The sequence below is a fragment of the Salmo trutta genome, chromosome 32 (assembly GCF_901001165.1).
Source record: "Salmo trutta chromosome 32, fSalTru1.1, whole genome shotgun sequence".
NCBI lineage: Eukaryota > Metazoa > Chordata > Actinopteri > Salmoniformes > Salmonidae > Salmo > Salmo trutta.
This window is the reverse complement of record NC_042988.1, coordinates 40,679,643-40,704,965: the sequence shown is the minus strand read 5'-3', so window position 1 is coordinate 40,704,965 and position 25,323 is coordinate 40,679,643. Positions and strand designations below refer to the sequence as shown.

Here is a 25,323-nt window from a genome sequence, read left to right as displayed (position 1 = left end):
TGTGAGTGAACTACACTTCCCTTCCCATAAACCCTCAGTCACAACTGCCATACAGAACAACAACCCATGGGATAAATATGGACAGATTTTATTTTGGTAATGCTTTTTAGAACCGTATTAAATATATACACCTTATCCCACCACCATGCACCTTGTAGTATACCAAATATTATAGTCACTTAAATAGTTCCACCCTTGTTATATACAGTGTTGTGTGATCAGATGTAAAGGGTTAACATTTATATGAAAGGCTATTTGGGTCAAGTCAGTGCAGGTGAGGAGTTATTTTTGAAAAGGGTTTTTACTTGTAGCCTACGGTAGACACCATCACATGCTGGTCTTGCTTTTAGTGCTTGGTAAACATTTGATCGTCCTATAGACAGACAGGGGAGTGTCCGTGGAGGTTCAACTGTACAGCTCCACTTTACTCCTTTACATCCTGGTCCTAGACTAGAGGCCATGGGGGTTTTGAGCCACTGTCGACTTCCTGTGTCTGGTGGATGGGTATTGGTTGAACTGTCACTGTGTTCAGCAGCAGAGAGGTCTCCTCCTCAGTGATCTCCCTCCTCCTGTCTCCTTCACCACCCGGGCCCTCTTAGTCTGCCTCTGTTTGTGAGGTGCTGTAACCTTGGTGTTTTTCCTGGCTGGGAGCTGGCTCTCTCCCCTGGCAGCTCTCTTCACCCCCCTAACTTTGGTACTAGACTGTTCAGTCTGGCCCTTGGCTGTGTGTTCCTGTTTGACCTCTCTGGAGAGGCCTGAAGTTGTGCGTTTCACCTCTCTGGTGAGGGCTGTGGTTGTTGGGGGACAGGGGCAGTCTGTTGGTGTTGGGCGTACTGACGGGCTGTCTGCTGCCATAGAGCTGAGGCTGCAGCTGGAGGAAGAGGAGGAGCTAGCCAGCTGGCAGAGAGCCAGGGCTGCAGTCTGTCTCTGTTGGTCACTGGGCTCCTTGTCTGTTTGGGTGGGAGCTGGACTGGAGCCCTGTTGATTGAGATCCACTGCGATTAAGGTGGCCATTTTGGAGCAATGGTCTGGGTCGCCTGGTTGGACACTGACAAACTCCCTCCCTGTGGCGGCCATTTTGGAGCAGTGATCTGGACTGCCTGGTGTGGCCCTAAGGCTGAGGTTCAGTGGCAGGTCCTCCTCCGGATGCCCTGTTTCAGGACAGCTCCCCCTGCTGGTGAAGAGGTCTGACTCATGGTCCTTTTTGGAGAGGTTCAGGGGCATCAAATCTTCCTCAGTGTCTTCATCATCATCATCGTCACCATCTCGTTCAGATGAGGAGTCGTTGCTTTCGTCAGAGGTGGAGTGCTCTGTGCGGTTGGCTGCCGACCTGAATGAGGAAGAAAGACAAATAATATGCATAAGATTAGACATCCACTGATACATCTGTATAGACTATTTAGATTAGACACTGATGCATCTGTATAGACTATTTAGATTAGACACTGATGCATCTGTATAGACTATTTAGATTAGACACTGATGCATCTGTATAGACTATTTAGATTAGACACTGATACATCTGTATAGACTATTTAGATTAGACACTAAAACATCTGTATAGACTATTTAGATTAGACACTGAAACATCTGTATAGACTATTTAGATTAGACACTGAAACACCTGTATAGACTATTTAGATTAGACACTGAAACACCTGTATAGACTATTTAGATTAGACACTGAAACACCTGTATAGACTATTTAGATTAGACACTGAAACACCTGTATAGACTATTTAGATTAGACACTGAAACATCTGTATAGACTATTTAGATTAGACACTGATACATCTGTATAGACTATTTAGATTAGACACTGAAACATCTGTATAGACTATTTAGATTAGACACTGAAACATCTGTATAGACTATTTAGAGCTTCAGCTGTTTTGGCTGGTAAAGAGCTGTGTGAGGAGAGTGCATGTTGTTGTATCATCACTTACCCTCTTTCCATGTGCGTTATCAAGCTCTGTGGTGCGTCCTCTTTGCTCGCGTCTACTCTGATTGGCTGCGAGGCTGGCTCTGGTCCTCCTGATTGGTTGACAGGCTGTGGTTCCCCCAGGACGGTACATCTGGAACCCTCAGTAGTGTCTCTCTGGCTGAAGGGGTGTGGAGGGCTGGGTCTGTCAGGAGAGCCCAAGGCAGAACACCCCTCCATGGGGCTCAGTCTGATGGGCTTGTCTCTGCTCTGCTCCACCTGGCTGGTCCCTTCCTCCGTGGGTCTGCTGTGGGGTTCACCATGGAGCCTGGGGTGGAGGTAAAAGTCATAGTCCCTAGGTCCCAGGCCGGGGCCTGGTCCTGGGCCGTACACATCCAGAGGATGGTACCTGGAGCCTGGGAGAGGGATGGGGTGTGGGTGGTCCGGGGGGCGGTACAGGCCATAGGGCAGGGGGAGACCGTATCTGTAGGGGTATGGAGGGATGAGAGATGGGTGGGAGTGGTCCGGGTTCATGGGTATCACAGGTCTTTGTGGGTTCTCCAGGAAGCTAGGCCGGTAGGACTGGGAGTTTGGCCCAGAAAGGTGATGCGTCCCTGGGATGAAGTAGGGCTGGTAGAGGGGGTGGAGGGCCGGGTGGCGATCAGGAAACAGGTAGGGAGGGTACTCGGGTATTATGTGAGGTGGGAGGGGCTTCAGCGGCATGGAAGCTGCTGCCATTGGGCCCCAGGCGAAGGTGGGGTTATGGAATGATGGCATGGGCGGAGTCAGAGACGGCTCCCCTGATTGGTTGTGGGACGACTTTAGCGCGCCCTCTGGGTTCTCCCGATTGGGTGTGACTTGGGAGAAGGCTGACGGGCGTGGCAAAGCCTTGGCCTCTTTCAGTTCCTTTGTGTCTGATTTAATCACACTCTGAATGTCTTTCCTGACTGGACTCCCACACGCCTCCTCTCTCTCCTCCTCCTCCTCTCTCTCCTCCTTCTCCTCCACTCTCTCCTCCTTCTCTTCTCTCCTGTTCTCCACTCCACCTCTGTGACCCTCAGGGGTCATGAGCCGCTCCACAGGAAGTGGCCCTGATTTATCTTTCAGGGTTAAAGATGCCAGTTTGTCATTGGCAGGGCCAGGGGTCTTGGTCTGCCTCCCTGTGTGGCCTCCTTTCTGAGACACCAGTGATATGGAGTTCTTACAGAGGTTGTACTTCATGTGGTTGAACAGGTGAGACTTCTCGTTGCAGGTGAATGGGCACTGGAAACACTGGTACTTGTAGGGCTTGCCTGGGGGCCGTGGGATGTAGTGAGGCCTCTTGGGCTTGCGCTCCTGAACGCTGAGCATTTTGGATCTGGTGTGTGTGCAGTTTCACTGCACAGACAAGAGGAAGAGGTAGCAGATTGATGGATTAGTTGTGCTGCACATTCACATTTTTAATGCTTTCTACATATTATATGAACAATGAAATGTGTTTTAACGCTTAGTTTCTTTACATAATTAATGATCGTTAAGGAAATGTCAGGGTAGATGAGTGTTTTAGGACCTTTTGGTTCATGATCCTTTTGTTGGAAGTCTTGTTAACAGCACATTCTGTCCCAGCGTTTACTGAGTAGGATTAACATGGATACTAGTCTAGTTCAACTGGTTCAGCTAGAGGAGGAGAGTAGTTAGACTAGTTTACACTGACCTCTCCTCTCTGTCTGTCTTTTTCTTTGGCCAGAGCAGATAGAAGTCCCCTCCCTAAGGACATGAACCACTGCACCCTCAGGGCATATAGTCCAGTCCACATATACACACACACACACACACACACACACACACACACACACACACACACACATACACACATACACACATACACACATACACACATACACACACACACACACACATGGATCAAGCCAAGCGTCCTTGTATGTAAATTACGAGTATTAACTGAGTCAAACTTGTGCCAGATGGTAGTGTGTGTGTGTGTGTGTGTGTGTGTGTGAGTAGAGGCCCTCAGGCTAACCTATTCCACTAACAGTTGCTCTGTATGTTATGTTTGGAACAAGGAACAACTATCCAGCTTTCACAGTATGCAAACCACCTGCATGTTATGTTTGCATAGACCATCATTGTCATGGGTGGCTGGTTATGTCTCTCTACACAGGTAGACTCCATCATGCCCAGACTCATGTCCTATAGTAGGTATGGATGGTTGTGTGTGTCTCTCTCTCCTGTATATCTATCCTGTATATCTGTCTGTAGGTAGGCAGGAGAGTGGCTAGACTAGGCATCATGTAGGCAGGAGAGTGGCTAGACTAGGCATCATGTAGGCAGGTAGGCAGGAGAGTGGCTAGACTAGGCATCATGTAGGCAGGTAGGCAGGAGAGTGGCTAGACTAGGCATCATGTAGGCAGGTAGGCAGGAGAGTGGCTAGACTAGGCATCATGTAGGCAGGTAGGCAGGAGAGTGGCTAGACTAGGCATCATGTAGGCAGGTAGGCAGGAGAGTGGCTAGACTAGGCATCATGTAGGCAGGTAGGCAGGAGAGTGGCTAGACTAGGCATCATGTAGGCAGGTAGGCAGGAGAGTGGCTAGACTAGGCATCATGTAGGCAGGAGAGTGGCTAGACTAGGCATCATCCAGGCAGGTAGGCAGGAGAGTGGCTAGACTAGGCATCATCCAGGCAGGTAGGCAGAGCAGGAGATCAGTAGGCATGGTAGACCTCACCCTGCCTAGCAGACCTGGAGGGCATGTAACAACACGCTCCTCTCTCTCTGTCTCTCTGTCTCTCTGTCCCTCACTAAACTGCCTGCCTGAAGGCGTGGGAAGCGAAAGGCACCTGTTTCCCATGACTCCACCTGTGCTACAGCGGGATGCAGTGATACGTGGCTCTAGGCACGGGCATGGCACTGCTACAGCGGGCTAGTCAGCTAGACTCAGACACTTCCCCTTATCTGATGAGCTCATCACACCAGATCAACCTTGTAGAGAGAGTATGACTGGCCTTCTGACAGCATGGTCTTCCTGGAGAGACTGTTACTCAGGAGTCAGGGGCTTGTTACAGGAAAAGTGTGTGTGTGTGTGTGTGTGTGTGTGTGTGTGTGTGTGTGTGTGTGTGTGTGTGTGTGTGTGTGTGTGCGTAGTAAACTGACACAGCACCGGCGAACAACAACTAAGATGCAGCAGCACCAGAAAAAGGGCGTTCATGCACATCTAAATAGAACTGGTGTTCAAATGAGAACCGTCTCAGTTTAACGTCTCAGTTTATAACAATTCAGATATTTTCCTTTCAGAAAGAGCTGTCTTCAGGTTAGGATACACACACACACACACACACGGTTCAGGGCTCCGCCTAAAGAGACTGAACCGTTCCGTCACACACTGTCGCAAGAAGTCGTCTCTCAGGTTCCTGCTCAGGTGTGGTGCAGAACGGAACGCCACTCCCTTCTCAAGAAGAGAAATCGGTTGGAGAACCTTGTTAGTTGTGTTATCTTGCTATCTTCCCTGTGGCTCAGTTGGTAGAGCATGGTGTTTGCAACGCCAGGGTTGTGGGTTCGATTCCCACGGGGGGCCAGTACAAAAAAAAAAAAAGAATGCATGAAATGAAATGTATGCATTCACTACTGTATGTCGCTCTGGATAAGAGTGTCTGCTAAATGACTAAAATGTAAATGTAAATCATTACCTGGAACAGAGCCAACACTCGTAGTCTACCAGATACAAAGCCCTCACAGAAACAACTCTGTTTTCTTATCTTTTTCCAACTTTCCCAACTCAAACCCCTCTCGTCCGTACCTTACCAGGTGTTCTTAGTAAACATCTGGTTAATCAGACCAACAACATGTTGTAATCACTTCCATGTGCTATGATCCACTTCCTCTGTCTCAGACGTAACAAGCCAGTGTTGACTGTTGAGGTAGTGGCCAGGTGTGCTTGTGGGTCTGTCCGTCAGTACCATGCAGGCAGTAGGTTATTAGAACACACAGGTAACAGGTGGCCTGACAGGTGCACAGTCTCACCCCAAAATACACCTGTAGACTCAGCTTCACATGGAAACCTCCACACACTGAACCACAGAGCGGTTACAAGGTACCGTTCAGCTGGATATGCAGAAAATAAAGAACGGCTTGTCAGGATTGCGTTGACCAACTGCCGTTCCTGTTGGCCGGTTAAACCCGTGGTAGTTAGGTAGTGAGAAAGCAGTCTTACCTGCTGTGTTTGTGAGGAGGCTCGCTCCAGAGTGTAGGAACATCAGCCAGTAGTTCTGGGACCGTGTCTCCAGTAGTGTCCCAAATGTGTGTGTGTGCTCTGCTGCCTGGTCTGTGGTGAGTGTTGATCTGACTTCCTGTCTGTGAGGTCTTACCTGTCCTGTTACCTTGGACTAGTTTACCTAGGGGGCGGTGCCTACTTTATCCCAACAGTAACAGTAGGGCCCTGAGTGGGCGTGGCCTCCAGCAGCAGTAGAGCCTTGAGGGGGCGTGGCCTCCAGCAGAAACAGTCGGGCCCTCAGGCAACATCCATCCTAGCTAAATATTAGTCAGGCCCCGAGACACCATTTACATGATGGGAAAAAACGCTCTGTCTCTCTATCACTCTGTCTCTCTGTCACTCTGTCTCTCTATCACTCTGTCTCTCTGTCTCTCTATCACTCTCTCTCTGTCTCTCTATCACTATCTCTGTCTCTCTATCACTCTATCTCTGTCTCTCTGTCTCTCTGTCTCTGTCTCTCTGTCTGTTTCTCTGTCTGTCTCTCTCTCTGTCTCTGTGTCTCTCTCTCTGTCTGTCTCTCTGTCTCTCTATCTCTGTCTCTCTGTCTCTCTCTGTCAACATCCATCCTAGCTAAATATTAGTCAGGCCCCGAGACACCATTTACATGATGGGAGAAAACGCTCTGTCTCTGTCTCTCTGTCACTCTGTCTCTCTGTCACTCTGTCTCTCTATCACTCTGTCTCTCTATCACTCTGTCTCTCTATCACTCTGTCTCTCTATCATTCTGTCTCTCTATCACTCTGTCTCTGTCTCTCTGTCTCTCTATCACTCTATCTCTGTCTCTCGATCTCTGTCTCTCTCTCTCTCTCTCTCTCTCTGTCAACATCCATCCTAGCTGACTATTAGTCAGGCCCCAAGACACCATTTACATGATGGGAGAAAACTGTCTGTCTGTCCGTCTCAGTTTTCTCTCTCCCTCCCTCTCTCCCTCCCTCCCTCCCTCTCTCCCTCCCTCCCTGTCTCTCTCCCTCCCTCCCTCCCTGTCTCCCTCCCTGTCTCCCTCCCTGTCTCCCTCCCTGTCTCCCTCCCTGTCTCCCTCCCTGTCTCCCTGTCTCCCTCCCTGTCTCCCTCCCTGTCTCCCTGTCTCCCTCCCTGTCTCCCTCCCTGTCTCCCTCCCTGTCTCTCTCCCTGTCTCTCTCCCTCCCTCCCTCCCTGTCTCCCTCCCTGTCTCCCTCCCTGTCTCTCTCCCTGTCTCCCTCCCTGTCTCCCTGTCTCCCTCCCTGTCTCCCTGTCTCCCTCCCTGTCTCCCTCCCTGTCTCCCTGTCTCTCTCCCTGTCTCCCTCCCTGTCTCCCTGTCTCCCTGTCTCCCTGTCTCCCTCCCTGTCTCCGTTCCTTTCTCTATTGTTCTCTTCATGGGAAACACAACATGGGCATTAAGGTGGGCAGGGCAAAGCTTAGCATACTTCTCTTAAATACGCAATCATGAATCCAGTCCCATCTTTAAATGTCTGTTTGAGCAAAGTGTTTTAACAGAAGTTCCTACAACACCCTGAGGATGATAGACATTGGTAATAATGGGAAAGGTCATTTTGCGTTCAGGTAAATAAGGGTGTTGTTGGCTGTGGCGCTGTTGTTGACCTCTACCTGTCGCTTTATGACAGCGCCAGTCTTTTTAATGTCCAGTGTCAACATTGAAAATGGATACTTTAGAAAATGAATAACCTCAGACTTTGTATCTTAGTATATCTAAAGCCCAAATCAAACAGTTTTTTTTTACACGTGTGAACGTGCGTGTACACGCTGGAATTAGAAAGAAAACAGACGGGCCGGGAGCCAACTGCGTCATGTGCTTCAAATTAGAAAGCGCGTCTATCTTTCTCGTACCTCCTCGAAGCAATGCTGCTAGTGAGTGGATAAACTGACAGAAAATAGACTTTGTGCATTAAGTAAGGAATTAACATGTATAGTCAAAGTTGTCTATTTAGTGTTGATAAATTCAGCTGCCAGTACCAATAATACATATTTGAAACTTTATGCCTGTCTACCTGGTCTCTGAGTGGTACAGTGGTCTTTATGCCTGTCTACCTGGTCTCTGAGTGGCGCAGTGGTCTTTATGCCTGTCTACCTGGTCTCTGAGTGGTGCAGTGGTCTTTATGCCTGTCTACCTGGTCTCTGAGTGGTGCAGTGGTCTTTATGCCTGTCTACCTGGTCTCTGAGTGGCGCAGTGGTCTTTATGCCTGTCTACCTGGTCTCTGAGTGGTACAGTGGTCTTTATGCCTGTCTACCTGGTCTCTGAGTGGTGCAGTGGTCTTTATGCCTGTCTACCTGGGCTCTGAGTGGTGCAGTGGTCTTTATGCCTGTCTACCTGGGCTCTGAGTGGTGCAGTGGTCTTTATGCCTGTCTACCTGGGCTCTGAGTGGTACAGTGGTCTTTATGCCTGTCTACCTGGGCTCTGAGTGGTGCAGTGGTCTTTATGCCTGTCTACCTGGGCTCTGAGTGGTACAGTGGTCTTTATGCCTGTCTACCTGGTCTCTGAGTGATACAGTGGTCTTTATGCCTGTCTACCTGGTCTCTGAGTGGTACAGTGGTCTTTATGCCTGTCTACCTGGGCTCTGAGTGGTACAGTGGTCTTTATGCCTGTCTACCTGGGCTCTGAGTGGTACAGTGGTCTTTATGCCTGTCTACCTGGTCTCTGAGTGGTACAGTGGTCTTTATGCCTGTCTACCTGGTCTCTGAGTGGTGCAGTGGTCTTTATGCCTGTCTACCTGGTCTCTGAGTGGTACAGTGGTCTTTATGCCTGTCTACCTGGTCTCTGAGTGGTGCAGTGGTCTTTATGCCTGTCTACCTGGTCTCTGAGTGGTACAGTGGTCTTTATGCCTGTCTACCTGGGCTCTGAGTGGCGCAGTGGTCTAAGGCACTGCATCTCAGTGCAAGAGGCATCACTACAGACACCCTGGTTCAAATCCAGGCTGTATCACATCCGGCCGCGATTGGGAGTCCCATAGGGCGGCACACAATTGGCCCAGCATCGTCCGGGTTTGGCCGGGGTGGGCCGTCATTGTAATAAGAATTTGTTCTGAACTGATTTGTCTAGTTAAATGAAAAGGTTTTAAAAAATGACCTTTGTTGATTTTGAGCGCAGGCATATAGCCTAGGCAGGCTATGACTGGGAAACTGAAGGAATGAGACTAGCTGCATTCTTTATCGGAATACATTCAGAATGTATTCAGACCCCTTGACTTTCCCCACATTTTGTTACGCTACAGCCTTATTCTAAAATGGATGAAATACAAAAATGTCCTCATCAATCTACACACAATACCCCATAATGACATCACAATACCCCATAATGACATCACAATACCCCATAATGACATCACAATACCCCATAATGACATCACAATACCCCATAATGACATCACAATACCCCATAATGACATCACAATACCCCATAATGACAGTGTTTTTAGATATTTTTTTTACATTTTTGCAAAATTAAAAAACAGAAATACGTGATTTACATAAGTATTCAGACCCTGATTTGGAAAGGCACACACCTGTCTATATAAGGTCCTACAGTTGACAATGCATGTCAGAGTAAAAACCAAGACATGAGATCGAAGGAATTGTCCGTAGAGCTCCGAGATAGATTGTGTTGAGGCACAGATCTGGGGAAGGGTACCAAAAAATGTCTGCAGGATTGAAGGTCCCCAAGAACACAGTGGCCTCCATCATTCTTAAATGGAAGAAGTTTCGATCCACCAAGACTCTTCCTAGAGCTGGCCGCCCAGACAAACTGAGCAATCAGGGGAGAAGAGCCTTGGTCAGGGAGGTGACTCTCAGAGCGGCAGAGTTTTTCAGCGGCAGGGACTGGGAGACTAGTCAGGATCGAGGGAAAGATGAACGGGGCAAAGTACAGAGAGATCCTTGATGAAAACCTGCTCCAGAGCACTCAGGACCTCAGACTGGGGCGAAGGTTCACCTTCTAACAGGACAACATCCCTAAGCGCACAACCAAGACAACGCATGAGTGGCTTCGGGACAAGTCTCTGAATGTTCTTGAGTGGCCCCGCCAGAGCCCGGACTTGAACCCGATCGAACATCTCTGGAGAGACCTGAAAATAGCTGTGCAGCAACGCTCCCCATCCAACCTGACAGAGCTTGAGAGGATCTGCAGAGAAGAATGGGAGAAACTCCCCAAATACAGTTGTGCCAAGCTTGTAGCATCATACCCAAGAAGACTCGAGGCCGTAATCACTGCCAAAGGTGCTTCAACAAAGTACTGAGTAAAGGTTCTGAATACTTATGTAAATGTAATATTTCAGTTGTTTAATTTTTTATTAATTTGCTAAAATGTTGATAAACTGTTTTTGCTTTGTCAATTTAATCTATTTTAAAATAGGGCTGTAACTTAACAAAATGTGGTAAAAGTCAAGGCGTCTGAATACTTTCTGAATACACTGTACGTAGTGAACACAACAATGGATTGTCATTACATTAAGTTGTTATAAACGCTACACCGTGTTGGACCCTCTCTACTCCAGCGCACAACATTTGACTGTTGGATGTGATTTCGGCTGAGGTAGTTTAAGCATGGCTGGAATCAGCTTTCATTTCTGATGAGTCTCAATGCTTTTTCCCTCTCCAGTTCTCAGGTAGTTTGTAGCAGATAATTATATTGTGTAAAATGTGACGTAATTTCAACAAGTTTTGCCTTGGTCATATGCCGTACACAGTCATAGGAGTTGAAGCTGCTTATTCCACCACAGCGGTGTGAGAGGTGCTGGTTTACAGCGACACTATTAACCCCACCAGTCTCTGAGTGTCTTGCATCAGAGTGAACCACAGAGGCCAGGGCCAATGAGGCGAGGACAGGAAGAGGATCTGATAGGTGGCTTAGAATCCCACCATAATGATACAACCGTTGTCAGGGGAGATGGATAAACCTATGATGTGATTGGTCTTATGGTCCAATTTAGTAAAACAGTAATAATACATTATAATACAGCTGTGTGTACCTTACACCACCAAAACGGCAATCACACAATTGTAATCAATGAGTTATATATCACTTTATTAATGACCTACATATGAAGTTCTAATGACCTGCCTATACACTACTTCTGAACTGTTTAAGATGTTATCTTTATGTCTGTGGACTACTCATTTGTCTTTCTCTCTTTCCTCTCTCTCTCTCTCTCCCTCCCCCACTATCTCTCGCTCTCCCCTCCCCCTTCTCTCTCTCTCTCCCTCCTCTTTCTCTCTCTCTCTCTCCCTCCTCTTTCTCTCTCTCTCTCTCCCTCCCCTTTCTCTCGCTCTCCCTCCCCCTTCTCTCTCTCTCCCTCCCCTTTCTCTCTCTCTCTCTCTCTCTCTCCCTCCCCCTTCTCTCTCTCTCTCTCTCTCCCTCCCCTTTCTCTCGCTCTCCCTCCCCCTTCTCTCTCTCTCCCTCCCCTTTCTCTCTCTCTCTCTCCCTCCCCCTTCTCTCTCTCGCTCCCCCCCCCCCTCCAGTGGTGCCTCTGATCCTGAAGGCCTTGGTCTATGATGAAAAGAGAGGAGCGTGTAGTGTTGGTTCTAACGTACGAGACGCAGCCTGCTATGTCTGTTGGGCCTTTGCCAGGGCCTACGAACCCACCGAGCTGAAGCCCTTCGTCACGCAGATCGCCTGGTAACACTCCTCTACTTCTTCCTCATCCTCATCCTCTGTCTCTCTGACCCCGGTCAGGGTCAATTCCGTTTTTCATTTTCTCAGTTCAGTGAATTGATGTCGATTGAAAACTTGCGGATCTCAAAGTCGGATTCTGCCCTAATAATAGAGAAGGTTAAACATGGGCTTTTAGATTACAGAATGTTTCAATTTTTTTAATAAATGTTTTATTTCACCTTTATTTAACTAGGCAGGTCAGTTAATAACAAATTCTTATTTACAATGACGCCTAGGAACAGTGGGTTAACTGCCTTGTTCAGGGGCAGAACGACAGATATTTACCTTGTCAGCTCGGCCTTTTAGTGTCACAGCTGAATACACCACAGGCCTTTAGTGTCACAGCTGAATACACCACAGGCCTTTAGTGTCACAGCTGAATACACCACAGGCCTTTAGTGTCACAGCTGAATACACCACAGGCTTAGTGTCACAGCTGAATACACCCAGCTTTAGTGTCACAGCTGAATACACCACAGGCCTTTAGTGTCACAGCTGAATACACCACAGGCCTTTAGTGTCACAGCTGAATACACCACAGGCCTTTAGTGTCACAGCTGAATACACCACAGGCCTTTAGTGTCACAGCTGAATACACCACAGGCCTTTAGTGTCACAGCTGAATACACCACAGGCCTTTAGTGTCACAGCTGAATACACCACAGGCCTTTAGTGTCACAGCTGAATACACCACAGGCCTTTAGTGTCACAGCTGAATACACCACAAGCCTTAGCGCTGATGAAACCAGGTTAAAGAAGGATTTTTAAGCCTTGAGACAAATGAGACATGGATTGTGTATGTGTGCCCATTCAGAGGGTGAATGGGCAAGACTAAAGATTTAAGTGACTGAACGGGGTATGGTAGTAGGTACAAGGTGTGTCAAGAACTGCATCGCTGCTGGGTTTTTCACGCTCAACAGTTTCCTGTGTGTATCAAGAATGGTCCACCATCCAACTGGACACAACTGTGGGAAGCATTGGAGTCAACATGGGCCAGCATCCCTGTGGAACACATTCGACACCTTGTAGAGTCCATTGTTGTGAATAAGAGCGTTGTCATATATGTTCCCATCTACACAAGGCTACTAGACTACTTCTGCCTTCTTGCTATGCAATACTTCACCCACTAGAAACAGTGTGTACGCGTGGTCTAAAGTCTGAAGGAGGATAAGCACTTTTTATAAATGCCAACTTTTGCGTGAAAACCGGTGCACTGGTGTTTTGGGAAATATGTGTACACACCGTTTTCTAAATGAGGACCCTGGTATTTTCATATCAGCAGTACGACAGCTGTAAGTTATTATTCACTGCCTCAAACCAGTTATTCTGTCTTTCTGTCCCCCCCCTCTCTATCTCCCATTCTCTCTCTTTGTCTGATTATCCTCAATCTATCTCTCTAAATACTTTCTTGTTTGGTTGAAATCACCGTTTTAATAATAAAAATGTAATACCTCAACGAATACACATTTCTAACTGATCTACAACGGTATCATATGTACTGGGGTCGTACTGGGGTCGTACTGGGGTTGTACTGGGGTCGTACTGGGGTCGTACTGGGGTCGTTATCGTAGTTCCCAGTAACAACGGTATCATATGTACTGGGGTCGTACTGGGGTCGTACTGGGGTCGTTATCGTAGTCCCCAGTAACAACGGTATCATATGTCCTGGGGTCGTTATCGTAGTTCCCAGTAACAACGGTATCATATGTCCTGGGGTCGTTGTCGTAGTTCCCAGTAACAACGGTATCATATGTCCTGGGGTCGTTGTCGTAGTTCCCAGTAACAACGGTATCATATGTCCTGGGGTCGTTGTCGTAGTTCCCAGTAACAACGGTATCATATGTACTGGGGTCGTTGTCGTAGTTCCCAGTAACAACGGTATCATATGTCCTGGGGTCGTTGTCGTAGTTCCCAGTAACAACGGTATCATATGTACTGGGGTCGTTATCGTAGTTCCCAGTAACAACGGTATCATATGTCCTGGGGTCGTTATCGTAGTTCCCAGTAACAACGGTATCATATGTCCTGGGGTCGTTGTCGTAGTTCCCAGTAACAACAGTATCATATGTACTGGGGTCGTTATCGTAGTTCCCAGTAACAACGGTATCATATGTCCTGGGGTCGTTATCGTAGTCCCCAGTAACAACGGTATCATATGTCCTGGGGTCGTTATCGTAGTCCCCAGTAACAACGGTATCATATGTACTGGGGTCGTTATCGTAGTCCCCAGTAACAACGGTATCATATGTCCTGGGGTCGTTATCGTAGTCCCCAGTAACAACGGTATCATATGTCCTGGGGTCGTTATCGTAGTCCCCAGTAACAACGGTATCATATGTACTGGGGTCGTTATCGTAGTCCCCAGTAACAACGGTATCATATGTACTGGGGTCGTACTGGGGTCGTTATCGTAGTTCCCAGTAACAACGGTATCATATGTCCTGGGGTCGTTATCGCAAGCCTCTGCCTCTCCTCATCCACACCTCAAGGTAGACCACAAGCCTCTATCTCTGCCTCTCCTCATCCACACCTCAACATGTAGACCACAAGCCTCTGTCTCTGCCTGCTCCTCATCCACACCTCAAGGTGTAGACCACAAGCCTCTGTCTCTGCCTCTCCTCATCCACACCTCAACATGTAAACCACAAGCCTCTGCCTCTCCTCATCCACACCTCAACGTGTAGACTACAAGCCTCTATCTCTGCCTCTCCTCATCCACACCTCAAGGTGTAGACCACAAGCCTCTGTCTCTGCCTCTCCTCATCCACACCTCAACATGTAGACCACAAGCCGCTGCCTCTCCTCATCCACACCTCAACGTGTAGACTACAAGCCTCTATCTCTGCCTCTCCTCATCCACACCTCAAGGTGTAGACCACAAGCCTCTGTCTCTGCCTCTCCTCATCCACACCTCAACATGTAGACCACAAGCCTCTGCCTCTCCTCATCCACACCTCAACATGTAGACCACAAGCCTCTATCTCTGCCTCTCCTCATCCACACCTCAGCATGATGAAACCATCTCCCTCTGGCTGTTAAGCCATACGACGTGTCTAACTGGTTTGGTTTGGAGCACTGTCCGGGCTTAATGTATTTCACAGACAGGCAGGCAGACGCTCCTTTGTCCCTGAAAGGATTTCAGGTGACTGAAGGTGTTGTGTTACTGTGGATGAGTGTGTTGTTTCTTGCCATGCTGAGGAGAGGGTGATGAGAGGAGGGCCTTGGTTGTCAGTCAGGTATCTCTGTGTGTTCAGGTCTCTGGTGTACCTCTTAGCTGTGCATGACGCCACACCTGTCCTCCCTGTGTCTGCAGAGAAGTTGACGTTCATTTACATGCCCTGCCCCTCCCTCCCTCCCTCCCTGGACATGTCTGGGCCTGTGGGACCCTGTGACTCTGCAGACTAGCTCTGCAGTGTCAGTTTTAACCCCCCCCCCCCACACACACACACACACACCAGCCTCCCGCTCCCTGCAGCCAGCCTTGCCAGGTTTCGCCTGGCGCGGTTGGTTTCGGTGGCTGTTTGGTACCGGGGCTCAGGCAAGCTCAGTCCTGCTCCAGATTCATCAAAGCCTCGTGACATTTTTACTCCACTTTAGTGTTGCATTTACACACACACACACACACACACACACACACACACACACATGCACAGGGGGGTACGCACACAGACATTGTGCTTGGTCACTATTAAACACTGGAACTCACACAGGATATAAGGTGCAGGATGTCCCCAGGGGAACTCTCCTCCTCAGATAAGACTCTCGTTCTTTCTTTTCCTCCCCCCAGTCCATGGACTGTTGCCTCACTGAACCCACAGTGGTTAGTCAGGGTTAGTGTCCAGGGACAGAGAGAACAGAGGTAGTCAGGTTAGGGTTAGTGTCTAGGGACAGAGAGATCAGAGTTAGTCAGGTTAGGGTTAATGTCCAGGGACAGAGAGAACAGAGGTAGTCAGGTTAGGGTTAGTGTCCAGGGACAGAGAGAACAGAGTTAGTCAGGTTAGGGTTAGTGTCCAGGGACAGAGAGAACAGAGTTAGTCAGGTTAGGGTTAGTGTCCAGGGACAGAGAGAACAGAGTTAGTCAGGTTAGGGTTAATGTCCAGGGACAGAGAGAACAGAGTTAGTCAGGTTAGGGTTAGTGTCCAGGGACAGAGAGAACAGAGTTAGTCAGGTTCGGGTTAGTGTCCAGGGACAGAGAGAACACAGTTAGTCAGGTTAGGGTTAGTGTCCAGGGACAGAGAGAACACAGTTAGTCAGGTTAGGGTTAGTGTCCAGGGACAGAGAGAACAGAGTTAGTCAGGTTAGGGTTAGTGTCCAGGGACAGAGAGAACACAGTTAGTCAGGTTAGGGTTAGTGTCCAGGGACAGAGAGAACACAGTTAGTCAGGTTAGGGTTAGTGTCTAGGGACAGAGAGAACAGAGTTAGTCAGGTTAGGGTTAGTGTCCAGGAACAGAGAGAACACAGTTAGTCAGGTTAGGGTTAGTGTCCAGGGACAGAGAGAAGAGTGGGAGAGCCAACAGAGCTTGGGGCAGTTTCTCCCTCCCTGCCTGGTTGGTTGGGTGGCTGCCTGGCGGCCTGGCTGGTTGGCTTGCTGGCTGTCAGAGAAACTGGGTATCCCTCAGCAGCCTAGTTCACACACCTACACCTTCCTATAACACTTAGAGGGAGGACAAAAAGAGATTGGGAAGGAGGAAAAGAGGGAGGACAGAAATGGGTGGATGATTTGTAAGGAGAGAGAAGGGATGTCAATGGTGTGATTAAAGAGGGGGCCCGGAGTCAGTGACTACAGGAGGGGGCCCGGAGTCAGTGACTACAGGAGGGGGCCCGGAGTCAGTGACTACAGGAGGGGGCCCGGAGTCAGTGACTACAGGAGGGGGCCCGGAGTCAGTGACTACAGGAGGGGGCCCGGAGTCAGTGACTACAGGAGGGGGCCCGGAGTCAGTGACTACAGGAGGGGGCCCGGAGTCAGTGACTACAGGAGGGGGCCCGGAGTCAGTGACTACTGGAGGGCCCGGAGTCAGTGACTACTGGAGGGGCCCGGAGTCAGTGACTACAGGAGGGGCCCGGAGTCAGTGACTACAGGAGGGGCCCGGAGTCAGTGACTACAGGAGGGGCCCGGAGTCAGTGACTACAGGAGGGGCCCAGAGTCAGTGACTACAGGAGGGGCCCAGAGTCAGTGACTACAGGAGGGGCCCAGAGTCAGTGACTACAGGAGGGGCCCAGAGTCAGTGACTACAGGAGGGGCCCAGAGTCAGTGACTACAGGAGGGGCCCAGAGTCAGTGACTACAGGAGGGGCCCAGAGTCAGTGACTACAGGAGGGGCCCAGAGTCAGTGACTACAGGAGGGGCCCAGAGTCAGTGACTACAGAGGGGCCCAGAGTCAGTGACTACAGAGGGGCCCAGAGTCAGTGACTACAGAGGGGCCCAGAGTCAGTGACTACAGAGGGGCCCAGAGTCAGTGACTACAGAGGGGCCCAGAGTCAGTGACTACAGAGGGGCCCAGAGTCAGTGACTACAGAGGGGCCCAGAGTCAGTGACTACTGAGGGGCCCAGAGTCAGTGACTGCAGGAGGGGCCCGGAGTCAGTGACTGCAGGAGGGGCCCGGAGTCAGTGACTGCAGGAGGGGCCCGGAGTCAGTGACTGCAGGAGGGGCCCGGAGTCAGTGACTACTGAGGGGCCCGGAGTCAGTGACTACTGAGGGGCCCGGAGTCAGTGACTACTGAGGGGCCCGGAGTCAGTGACTACTGAGGGGCCCGGAGTCAGTGACTACTGGGGGGCCCGGAGTCAGTGACTACTGGAGGGCCCGGAGTCAGTGACTACAGGAGGGCCCGGAGTCAGTGACTACTGGAGGGCCCGGAGTCAGTGACTACTGGAGGGCCCGGAGTCAGTGACTACTGAGGGGCCCAGAGTCAGTGACTACTGGAGGGGCCCAGAGTCAGTGACTACTGGAGGGGCCCAGAGTCAGTGACTATATAGGGGCCCAGAGTCATATGTAATCATACATTCCTTCAGGTTGTTGTTGTTGATACAATGTCAACTTGTTGAATTTTGGTTCTCAGCCCAGATTAGGTTGTTTTTCTTCAGTTGGTCGACCAAGAAACTGGCTAACACTTTACTTGAGTGGTAGTTTAGTAGTTCATACTTTTATCAACAATCACAAGGTCAAACTTGGGTGATCTGTTTTGTTCTTCAAGGGTTTTCTCCTGTCCGGTCATAGCAATGACTTCACTGTGGCCCAACACCCAATACAAAGGCATTAAGGTAATAAATTCACCTGCCTGCCTGTGTATCAGTGTGTTTATCTGTCCATCTATTTGTCTCTCTCTCTTTTCAGTGCTCTGGTGATCACTGCTGTGTTTGACCGAAACATCAACTGTCGTAGAGCTGCATCAGTGAGTGACCACTCCTAACCCTGTCATATCTATCAGATCTCACTACTATTATCTAACTACTGTCTCTTAGACCCTGTCATTTCTATCAGATCTCACTACGGACTATTATCTAACTACTGTCTCTTAGACCCTGTCATATCTATCAGATCTCACTACTGACTATTATCTAACTACTGTCTCTTAGACCCTGTCATTTCTATCAGATCTGACTATTATCTAACTACTAAACTGTGTATTTTTCTCTGTCTCTCCCAGGCTGCCTTCCAGGAGAATGTGGGAAGACAGGTTTGTGAACCCAGTTACCAAAACCATAGGTTATTAGTTATTACATGCTATGATACACAGTACATTTGAGTTATAATGATCACCTACCATCCAGGTGTAACTGTAACGTGGCCTGACTGTCACTAAAGTCCTTTAAACAGATCACCTACCATCCAGGTGTAACTGTAACGTGGACTGACTGTCACTAAAGTCCTTTAAACAGATCACCTACCATCCAGGTGTAACTGTAACGTGCCCTGACTGTCACTAAAGTCCTTTAAACAGATCACCTACCATCCAGGTGTAACGTGGCCTGACTGTCACTAAAGTCCTTTAAACAGATCACCTACCATCCAGGTGTAACGTGCCCTGACTGTCACTAAAGTCCTTTAAACAGATCACCTACCATCCAGGTGTAACTGTAACGTGGACTGACTGTCACTAAAGTCCTTTAAACAGATCACCTACCATCCAGGTGTAACTGTAACGTGCCCTGACTGTCACTAAAGTCCTTTAAACAGATCAACAACTGCCAGAAAACTAAATTCTGTGCTGATCAAGAAATGCCTACACTGACTTGGCCACAGGCATAGATGAATATGCTTTGTGTGCCGCCAGCACTTGCCAAGCTTGGCATCAGATCTAGTGACTCATTATCGAAATGTAATTACCATTGAGATTTCATATTATTCAACTGTTCATATCATTCATTGTGGCTCGTATTGTACACCATGGGTTTACTGATGGACACAGAGGTGTTTTGGTAACCTTGCCTGAGACCTGGAGATTTGTGTTAGCTCCCTGGTCTAATGCATAGGCTTTAGCTCAACGGGCTAACAGGAGACCTGGGTTGGAACCCAGTCGGTCACACTGAAACCACTGTTCTCTTGGTACATAAGTAAAACCATAGATGTGATCCCTTGCCTCTCTGTCTCCAGGGCACGTTCCCCTACGGTATCGACATAGTAGTAGCAGCTGACTACTTTGCTGTTGGGAACCTGAACAACTGTTACCTGGCCATCAGGTGAGTTAAAGATACTCTACAGAGGTTTGACCTCTAGGGGAGCTCTTGAGCCAAAATGGACCTCCTTAATAACTAGACACAGTCTATTAACCAGGTTTCCATCCAACCTTTTCATGAGGAGGAATTACCTGACGCCTGAAAAAAGTCACTCCCGGGAATGTGGGTACAATTTCATAATTGTCGATAGACAATTTGTTTGTTCGACATATTGGGATCTTTTTTGTGTCTGTAAAATGTATTATGTGAGAGAGCGGTGGAAACGCCTTTATGCGTTAATATACAGTACCATTCAACAGTTTGGACACACCTACTCATTCCAGGGTGTGCCAAGAGTGTGCAGAGCTGTCATTAAGGCAAAGAATCTCATATACAATATATTTTGATTTATTTAACACTTTTTTTGGTTACTGCATGGTTCCATGTTATTTAATAGTTGTAATGTCTTCTCTATTAATCTACAATATAGAATATAGTAAAAATAAAGAAAAAGCCTTGAATGAGTAGGTGTGTCCAAATGTTTGACTGGTACTGTAGATATAATAACAAACTGAAGGAAACTTGGAGTCAGGTGATGATATGGTGTGTTGTCCTCCCACTACCACTCAGGTAACATGCAGGTTAATAAGGTACAGATGAAATAAGTTGTGATGAACTTTACAGGGAGGTGAAAGTGCACAGTGATGAGCTTGATGTTCCTTTACCAATAAATATCGACGGTCTTTTTCTGGTGACATGATGATCGATGTTTCAATGCTTGGCTGCCGTTTGACAAATTAAAACAATCGAAGTTTTGTCCATAATAATGTCATTATGTAGGCTAGCCTACCCACATTGTAAATAATGTCATCATGTAGACTAGCCTACCCACATTGTAAATAATGTCATCATGTAGACTAGACTACCCACATTGTAAATAATGTAATCATGTAGACTAGCCTACCCACATTGTAAATAATGTCATCATGTAGGCTAGCCTACCCACATTGTAAATAATGTCATCATGTAGACTAGCCTACCCACATTGTAAATAATGTCATCATGTAGACTAGACTACCCACATTGTAAATAATGTCATCATGTAGACTAGCCTACCCACATTGTAAATAATCTCATCATGTAGACTAGACTACCCACATTGTAAATAATGTCATCATGTAGACTAGCCTACCCACATTGTAAATAATCTCATCATGTAGGCTAGCCTACCCACATTGTAAATAATGTCATCATGTAGACTAGACTACCCACATTGTAAATAATGTCATCATGTAGACTAGCCTACCCACATTGTAAATAATCTCATCATGTAGACTAGACTACCCACATTGTAAATAATGTCATCATGTAGACTAGCCTACCCACATTGTAAATAATCTCATCATGTAGGCTAGCCTACCCACATTGTAAATAATGTCATCATGTAGACTAGCCTACCCACATTGTAAATAATGTCATCATGTAGACTAGCCTACCCACATTGCAAATAATGTCATCATGTAGGCTAGCCTACCCGCATTGTAAATAATGTCATCATGTAGGCTAGCCTACCCGCATTGTAAATAATGTCATCATGTGGGCTAGCCTACCCGCATTGTAAATAATGTCATCATGTGGGCTAGCCTACCCGCATTGTAAATAATGTCATGTGGGCTAGCCTACCCGCATTGTAAATAATGTCATCATGTGGGCTAGCCTACCCGCATTGTAAATAATGTCATGTGGGCTAGCCTACCCGCATTGTAAATAATGTCATCATGTGGGATAGACTACCCGCATTGTAAATAATGTCATCATGTGGGATAGACTACCCGCATTGTAAATAATGTCATCATGTGGGCTAGCCTACCCGCATTGTAAATAATGTCATCATGTGGGCTAGCCTACCCGCATTGTAAATAATGTCATCATGTGGGCTAGCCTACCCGCATTGTAAATAATGTCATCATGTGGGCTAGCCTACCCGCATTGTAAATAATGTCATGTGGGCTAGCCTACCCGCATTGTAAATAATGTCATGTGGGCTAGCCTACCCGCATTGTAAATAATGTCATGTGGGCTAGCCTCCCCTCATTGTAAATAATGTAATCATGTGGGCTAGCCTACCCGCATTGTAAATAATGTCATGTGGGCTAGCCTCCCCTCATTGTAAATAATGTCATCATGTGGACTAGCCTACCCGCATTGTAAATAATGTCATCATGTAGGCTAGCCTACCCGCATTGTAAATAATGTCATCATGTAGGCTAGCCTACCCGCATTGTAAATAATGTCATCATGTGGACTAGCCTACCCGCATTGTAAATAATGTCATCATGTGGGCTAGACTACCCGCATTGTAAATAATGTCATGTGGGCTAGCCTCCCCTCATTTTAAATAATGTCATCATGTGGACTAGCCTACCCGCATTGTAAATAATGTCATCATGTAGACTAGTCTACCCGCATTGTAAATAATGTCATCATGTAGGCTAGCCTACCCGCATTGTAAATAATGTCATCATGTGGACTAGCCTACCCGCATTGTAAATAATGTCATCATGTGGGCTAGCCTACCCGCATTGTAAATAATGTCATCATGTGGGCTAATCTACCCGCATTGTAAATAATGTCATTATGTAGGCTAGCCTACCCGCATTGTAAATAATGTCATCATGTGGGCTAGACTACCCGCATTGTAAATAATGTCATGTGGGCTAGCCTCCCCTCATTTTAAATAATGTCATCATGTGGACTAGCCTACCCGCATTGTAAATAATGTCATCATGTAGACTAGTCTACCCGCATTGTAAATAATGTCATCATGTAGGCTAGCCTACCCGCATTGTAAATAATGTCATCATGTGGACTAGACTACCCGCATTGTAAATAATGTCATCATGTGGGCTAGCCTACCCGCATTGTAAATAATGTCATCATGTGGGCTAATCTACCCGCATTGTAAATAATGTCATCATGTAGGCTAGCCTACCCGCATTGTAAATAATGTCATCATGTAGGCTAGCCTACCCGCATTGTAAATAATCTCATCATGTAGGCTAGCCTACCCACATTGTAAATAATCTCATCATGTAGGCTAGCCTACCCGCATTGTAAATAATGTCATCATGTAGGCTAGCCTACCCGCATTGTAAATAATGTCATCATGTGGGCTAGCCTACCCGCATTGTAAATAATGTCATCATGTGGGCTAGCCTACCCGCATTGTAAATAATGTCATGTGGGCTAGCCTACCCGCATTGTAAATAATGTCATGTGGGCTAGCCTACCCGCATTGTAAATAATGTCATGTGGGCTAGCCTCCCCTCATTGTAAATAATGTAATCATGTGGGCTAGCCTACCCGCATTGTAAATAATGTCATGTGGGCTAGCCTCCCCTCATTGTAAATAATGTCATCATGTGGACTAGCCTACCCGCATTGTAAATAATGTCATCATGTAGGCTAGCCTACCCGCATTGTAAATAATGTCATCATGTAGGCTAGCCTACCCGCATTGTAAATAATGTCATCATGTGGACTAGCCTACCCGCATTGTAAATAATGTCATCATGTGGGCTAGACTACCCGCATTGTAAATAATGTCATGTGGGCTAGCCTCCCCTCATTTTAAATAATGTCATCATGTGGACTAGCCTACCCGCATTGTAAATAATGTCATCATGTAGACTAGTCTACCCGCATTGTAAATAATGTCATCATGTAGGCTAGCCTACCCGCATTGTAAATAATGTCATCATGTGGACTAGCCTACCCGCATTGTAAATAATGTCATCATGTGGGCTAGCCTACCCGCATTGTAAATAATGTCATCATGTGGGCTAATCTACCCGCATTGTAAATAATGTCATTATGTAGGCTAGCCTACCCGCATTGTAAATAATGTCATCATGTGGGCTAGACTACCCGCATTGTAAATAATGTCATGTGGGCTAGCCTCCCCTCATTTTAAATAATGTCATCATGTGGACTAGCCTACCCGCATTGTAAATAATGTCATCATGTAGACTAGTCTACCCGCATTGTAAATAATGTCATCATGTAGGCTAGCCTACCCGCATTGTAAATAATGTCATCATGTGGACTAGCCTACCCGCATTGTAAATAATGTCATCATGTGGGCTAGCCTACCCGCATTGTAAATAATGTCATCATGTGGGCTAATCTACCCGCATTGTAAATAATGTCATTATGTAGGCTAGCCTACCCGCATTGTAAATAATGTCATCATGTAGACTAGCCTACCCGCATTGTAAATAATGTCATCATGTAGGCTAGCCTACCCGCATTGTAAATAATGTCATCATGTAGGCTAGCCTACCCGCATTGTAAATAATGTCATCATGTAGGCTAGCCTACCCGCATTGTAAATAATGTCATCATGTAGGCTAGCCTACCCGCATTGTAAATAATGTCATCATGTAGGCTAGCCTACCCGCATTGTAAATAATGTCATCATGTAGGCTAGCCTACCCGCATTGTAAATAATGTCATCATGTAGGCTAGCCTACCCGCATTGTAAATAATGTCATCATGTAGACTAGCCTACCCGCATTGTAAATAATGTCATCATGTAGGCTAGCCTACCCGCATTGTAAATAATGTCATCATGTAGGCTAGCCTACCCGCATTGTAAATAATGTCATCATGTAGACTAGCCTACCCGCATTGTAAATAATCTCATCATGTAGGCTAGCTTACCCACATTGTAAATAATGTCATCATGTAGGCTAGCCTACCCGCTAGAAATTGCTTGAGCTGCACTACAGAATTAGAAAAATCTCAACGGTCCAATATTGTAGAACACTGCTGTGGTTACGTGCACACATTTAGACCTTCTCAGAGGGTTGTGTCTTTAGAAACCATTTCCCTGTGTGTGAGGGGAGTCTACCTGGTAGTAGCTTTTACACTACCCAGAACCACAGAACATAGCTGTACTATCTGGCCTTAGTTAAATGGAGCCTGCCCCTTTATATTGTAAAAGTAGTTTTTTGTGAAGGAGTGTGCACAGGACAGGTCCTTTATGTTGAACCAGGGACATTTTCTCTCCTTCTCAATGCATCGCTGACGTCTCAGATATCTGAGCTGTCAAAGCCCTGCCTCTCTGTAGAATGTGACTGTCACCATAGGTGCCCTGAGGCTGTGTCACTGACTGCGTCTGAAATGGCATCCTATTCTCTACCGGCCCTGGTTTAACGTAGTGCACTAGAATGCCATTTCAGACGCAGCCCTGCCTCCCTGTAGAATGTGACTGCCACCATCCTAATCCCATGAGTGACGTCTCTACCACCACCTATACTGTCAGAGTAAACATTGCTCCCACATCATAGAGTAAAACCTGTTAAAGAATGTAGCCCCGGGGGAGACCTACTTCACTTCTGACTGGAGCAGCAGATTACTGTTGAGGCCCAAGATGTTGTTGAGGAAATAAACAATATGACAATATGTTCTGTAGGCTGATGCTAAATGTTGTTGAAAAGGAGCCTTCAAATAGCTGTGTACTGTAGTTAGTTAGTTAGCTGTGTCCAGTACTGTAGGTAGTTAGTTAGATGTGTCCAGTACTGTAGTTAGTTAGTTAGCTGTGTCCAGTTCTGTAGGTAGGTAGTTAGCTGTGTCCAGTACTGTAGGTAGGTAGTTAGCTGTGTCCAGTACTGTAGGTAGGTAGTTAGCTGTGTCCAGTACTGTAGGTAGGTAGTTAGCTGTGTCCAGTACTGTAGGTAGTTAGTTAGCTGTGTCCAGTACTGTAGGTAGTTAGTTAGCTGTGTCCAGTACTGTAGTTGAGTAGTTAGCTGTGTCCAGTACTGTAGGTAGGTAGTTAGCTGTGT

At 47.2% G+C, this 25,323-nt stretch overlaps 2 protein-coding genes across 6 annotated transcripts in view; one reads left to right on the top strand and one right to left on the bottom strand.

Annotated features, from left to right (window-relative positions):
- tbcd (tubulin folding cofactor D) overlaps positions 1-25,323 on the top strand; it is a 92,738-nt gene that overhangs the window by 23,341 nt on the left and 44,074 nt on the right. For all 5 annotated transcript variants that reach the window (XR_003871285.1, XM_029729119.1, XM_029729120.1 and 2 more), the window contains 4 exons: positions 11,632-11,788; positions 18,156-18,213; positions 18,469-18,498; positions 19,416-19,501. Coding sequence is in view for 4 of the 5 variants with exons in the window: in XM_029729119.1 (XP_029584979.1) it covers positions 11,632-11,788; positions 18,156-18,213; positions 18,469-18,498; positions 19,416-19,501 (331 nt within the window). In the remaining variant the exon portion in view is untranslated. The remainder of the gene's footprint in view (positions 1-11,631; positions 11,789-18,155; positions 18,214-18,468; positions 18,499-19,415; positions 19,502-25,323) is intronic.
- LOC115171908 (zinc finger protein 750) lies at positions 68-6,284 on the bottom strand. Its single transcript, XM_029729121.1, has 3 exons — positions 6,124-6,284; positions 1,947-3,298; positions 68-1,330 (listed from the first exon to the last, which is right to left on the bottom strand). Exons 2-3 carry the CDS (start codon positions 3,269-3,271, stop codon positions 529-531), a joined length of 2,127 nt encoding a protein of 708 aa, XP_029584981.1. The 5' UTR covers positions 3,272-3,298; positions 6,124-6,284; the 3' UTR covers positions 68-528.

Bases quoted from the DNA above. Each gene is read 5' to 3' on its own strand.
- LOC115171908 (XM_029729121.1), bottom strand. From the start codon at position 3,271: ATGCTCAGCGTTCAGGAGCGCAAGCCCAAGAGGCCTCACTACATCCCA. The intron at 1,331-1,946 runs GTAAGTGATGAT...TTCCTCATTCAG, and splicing joins ATAACGCACATGGAAAGAGG to GTCGGCAGCCAACCGCACAG.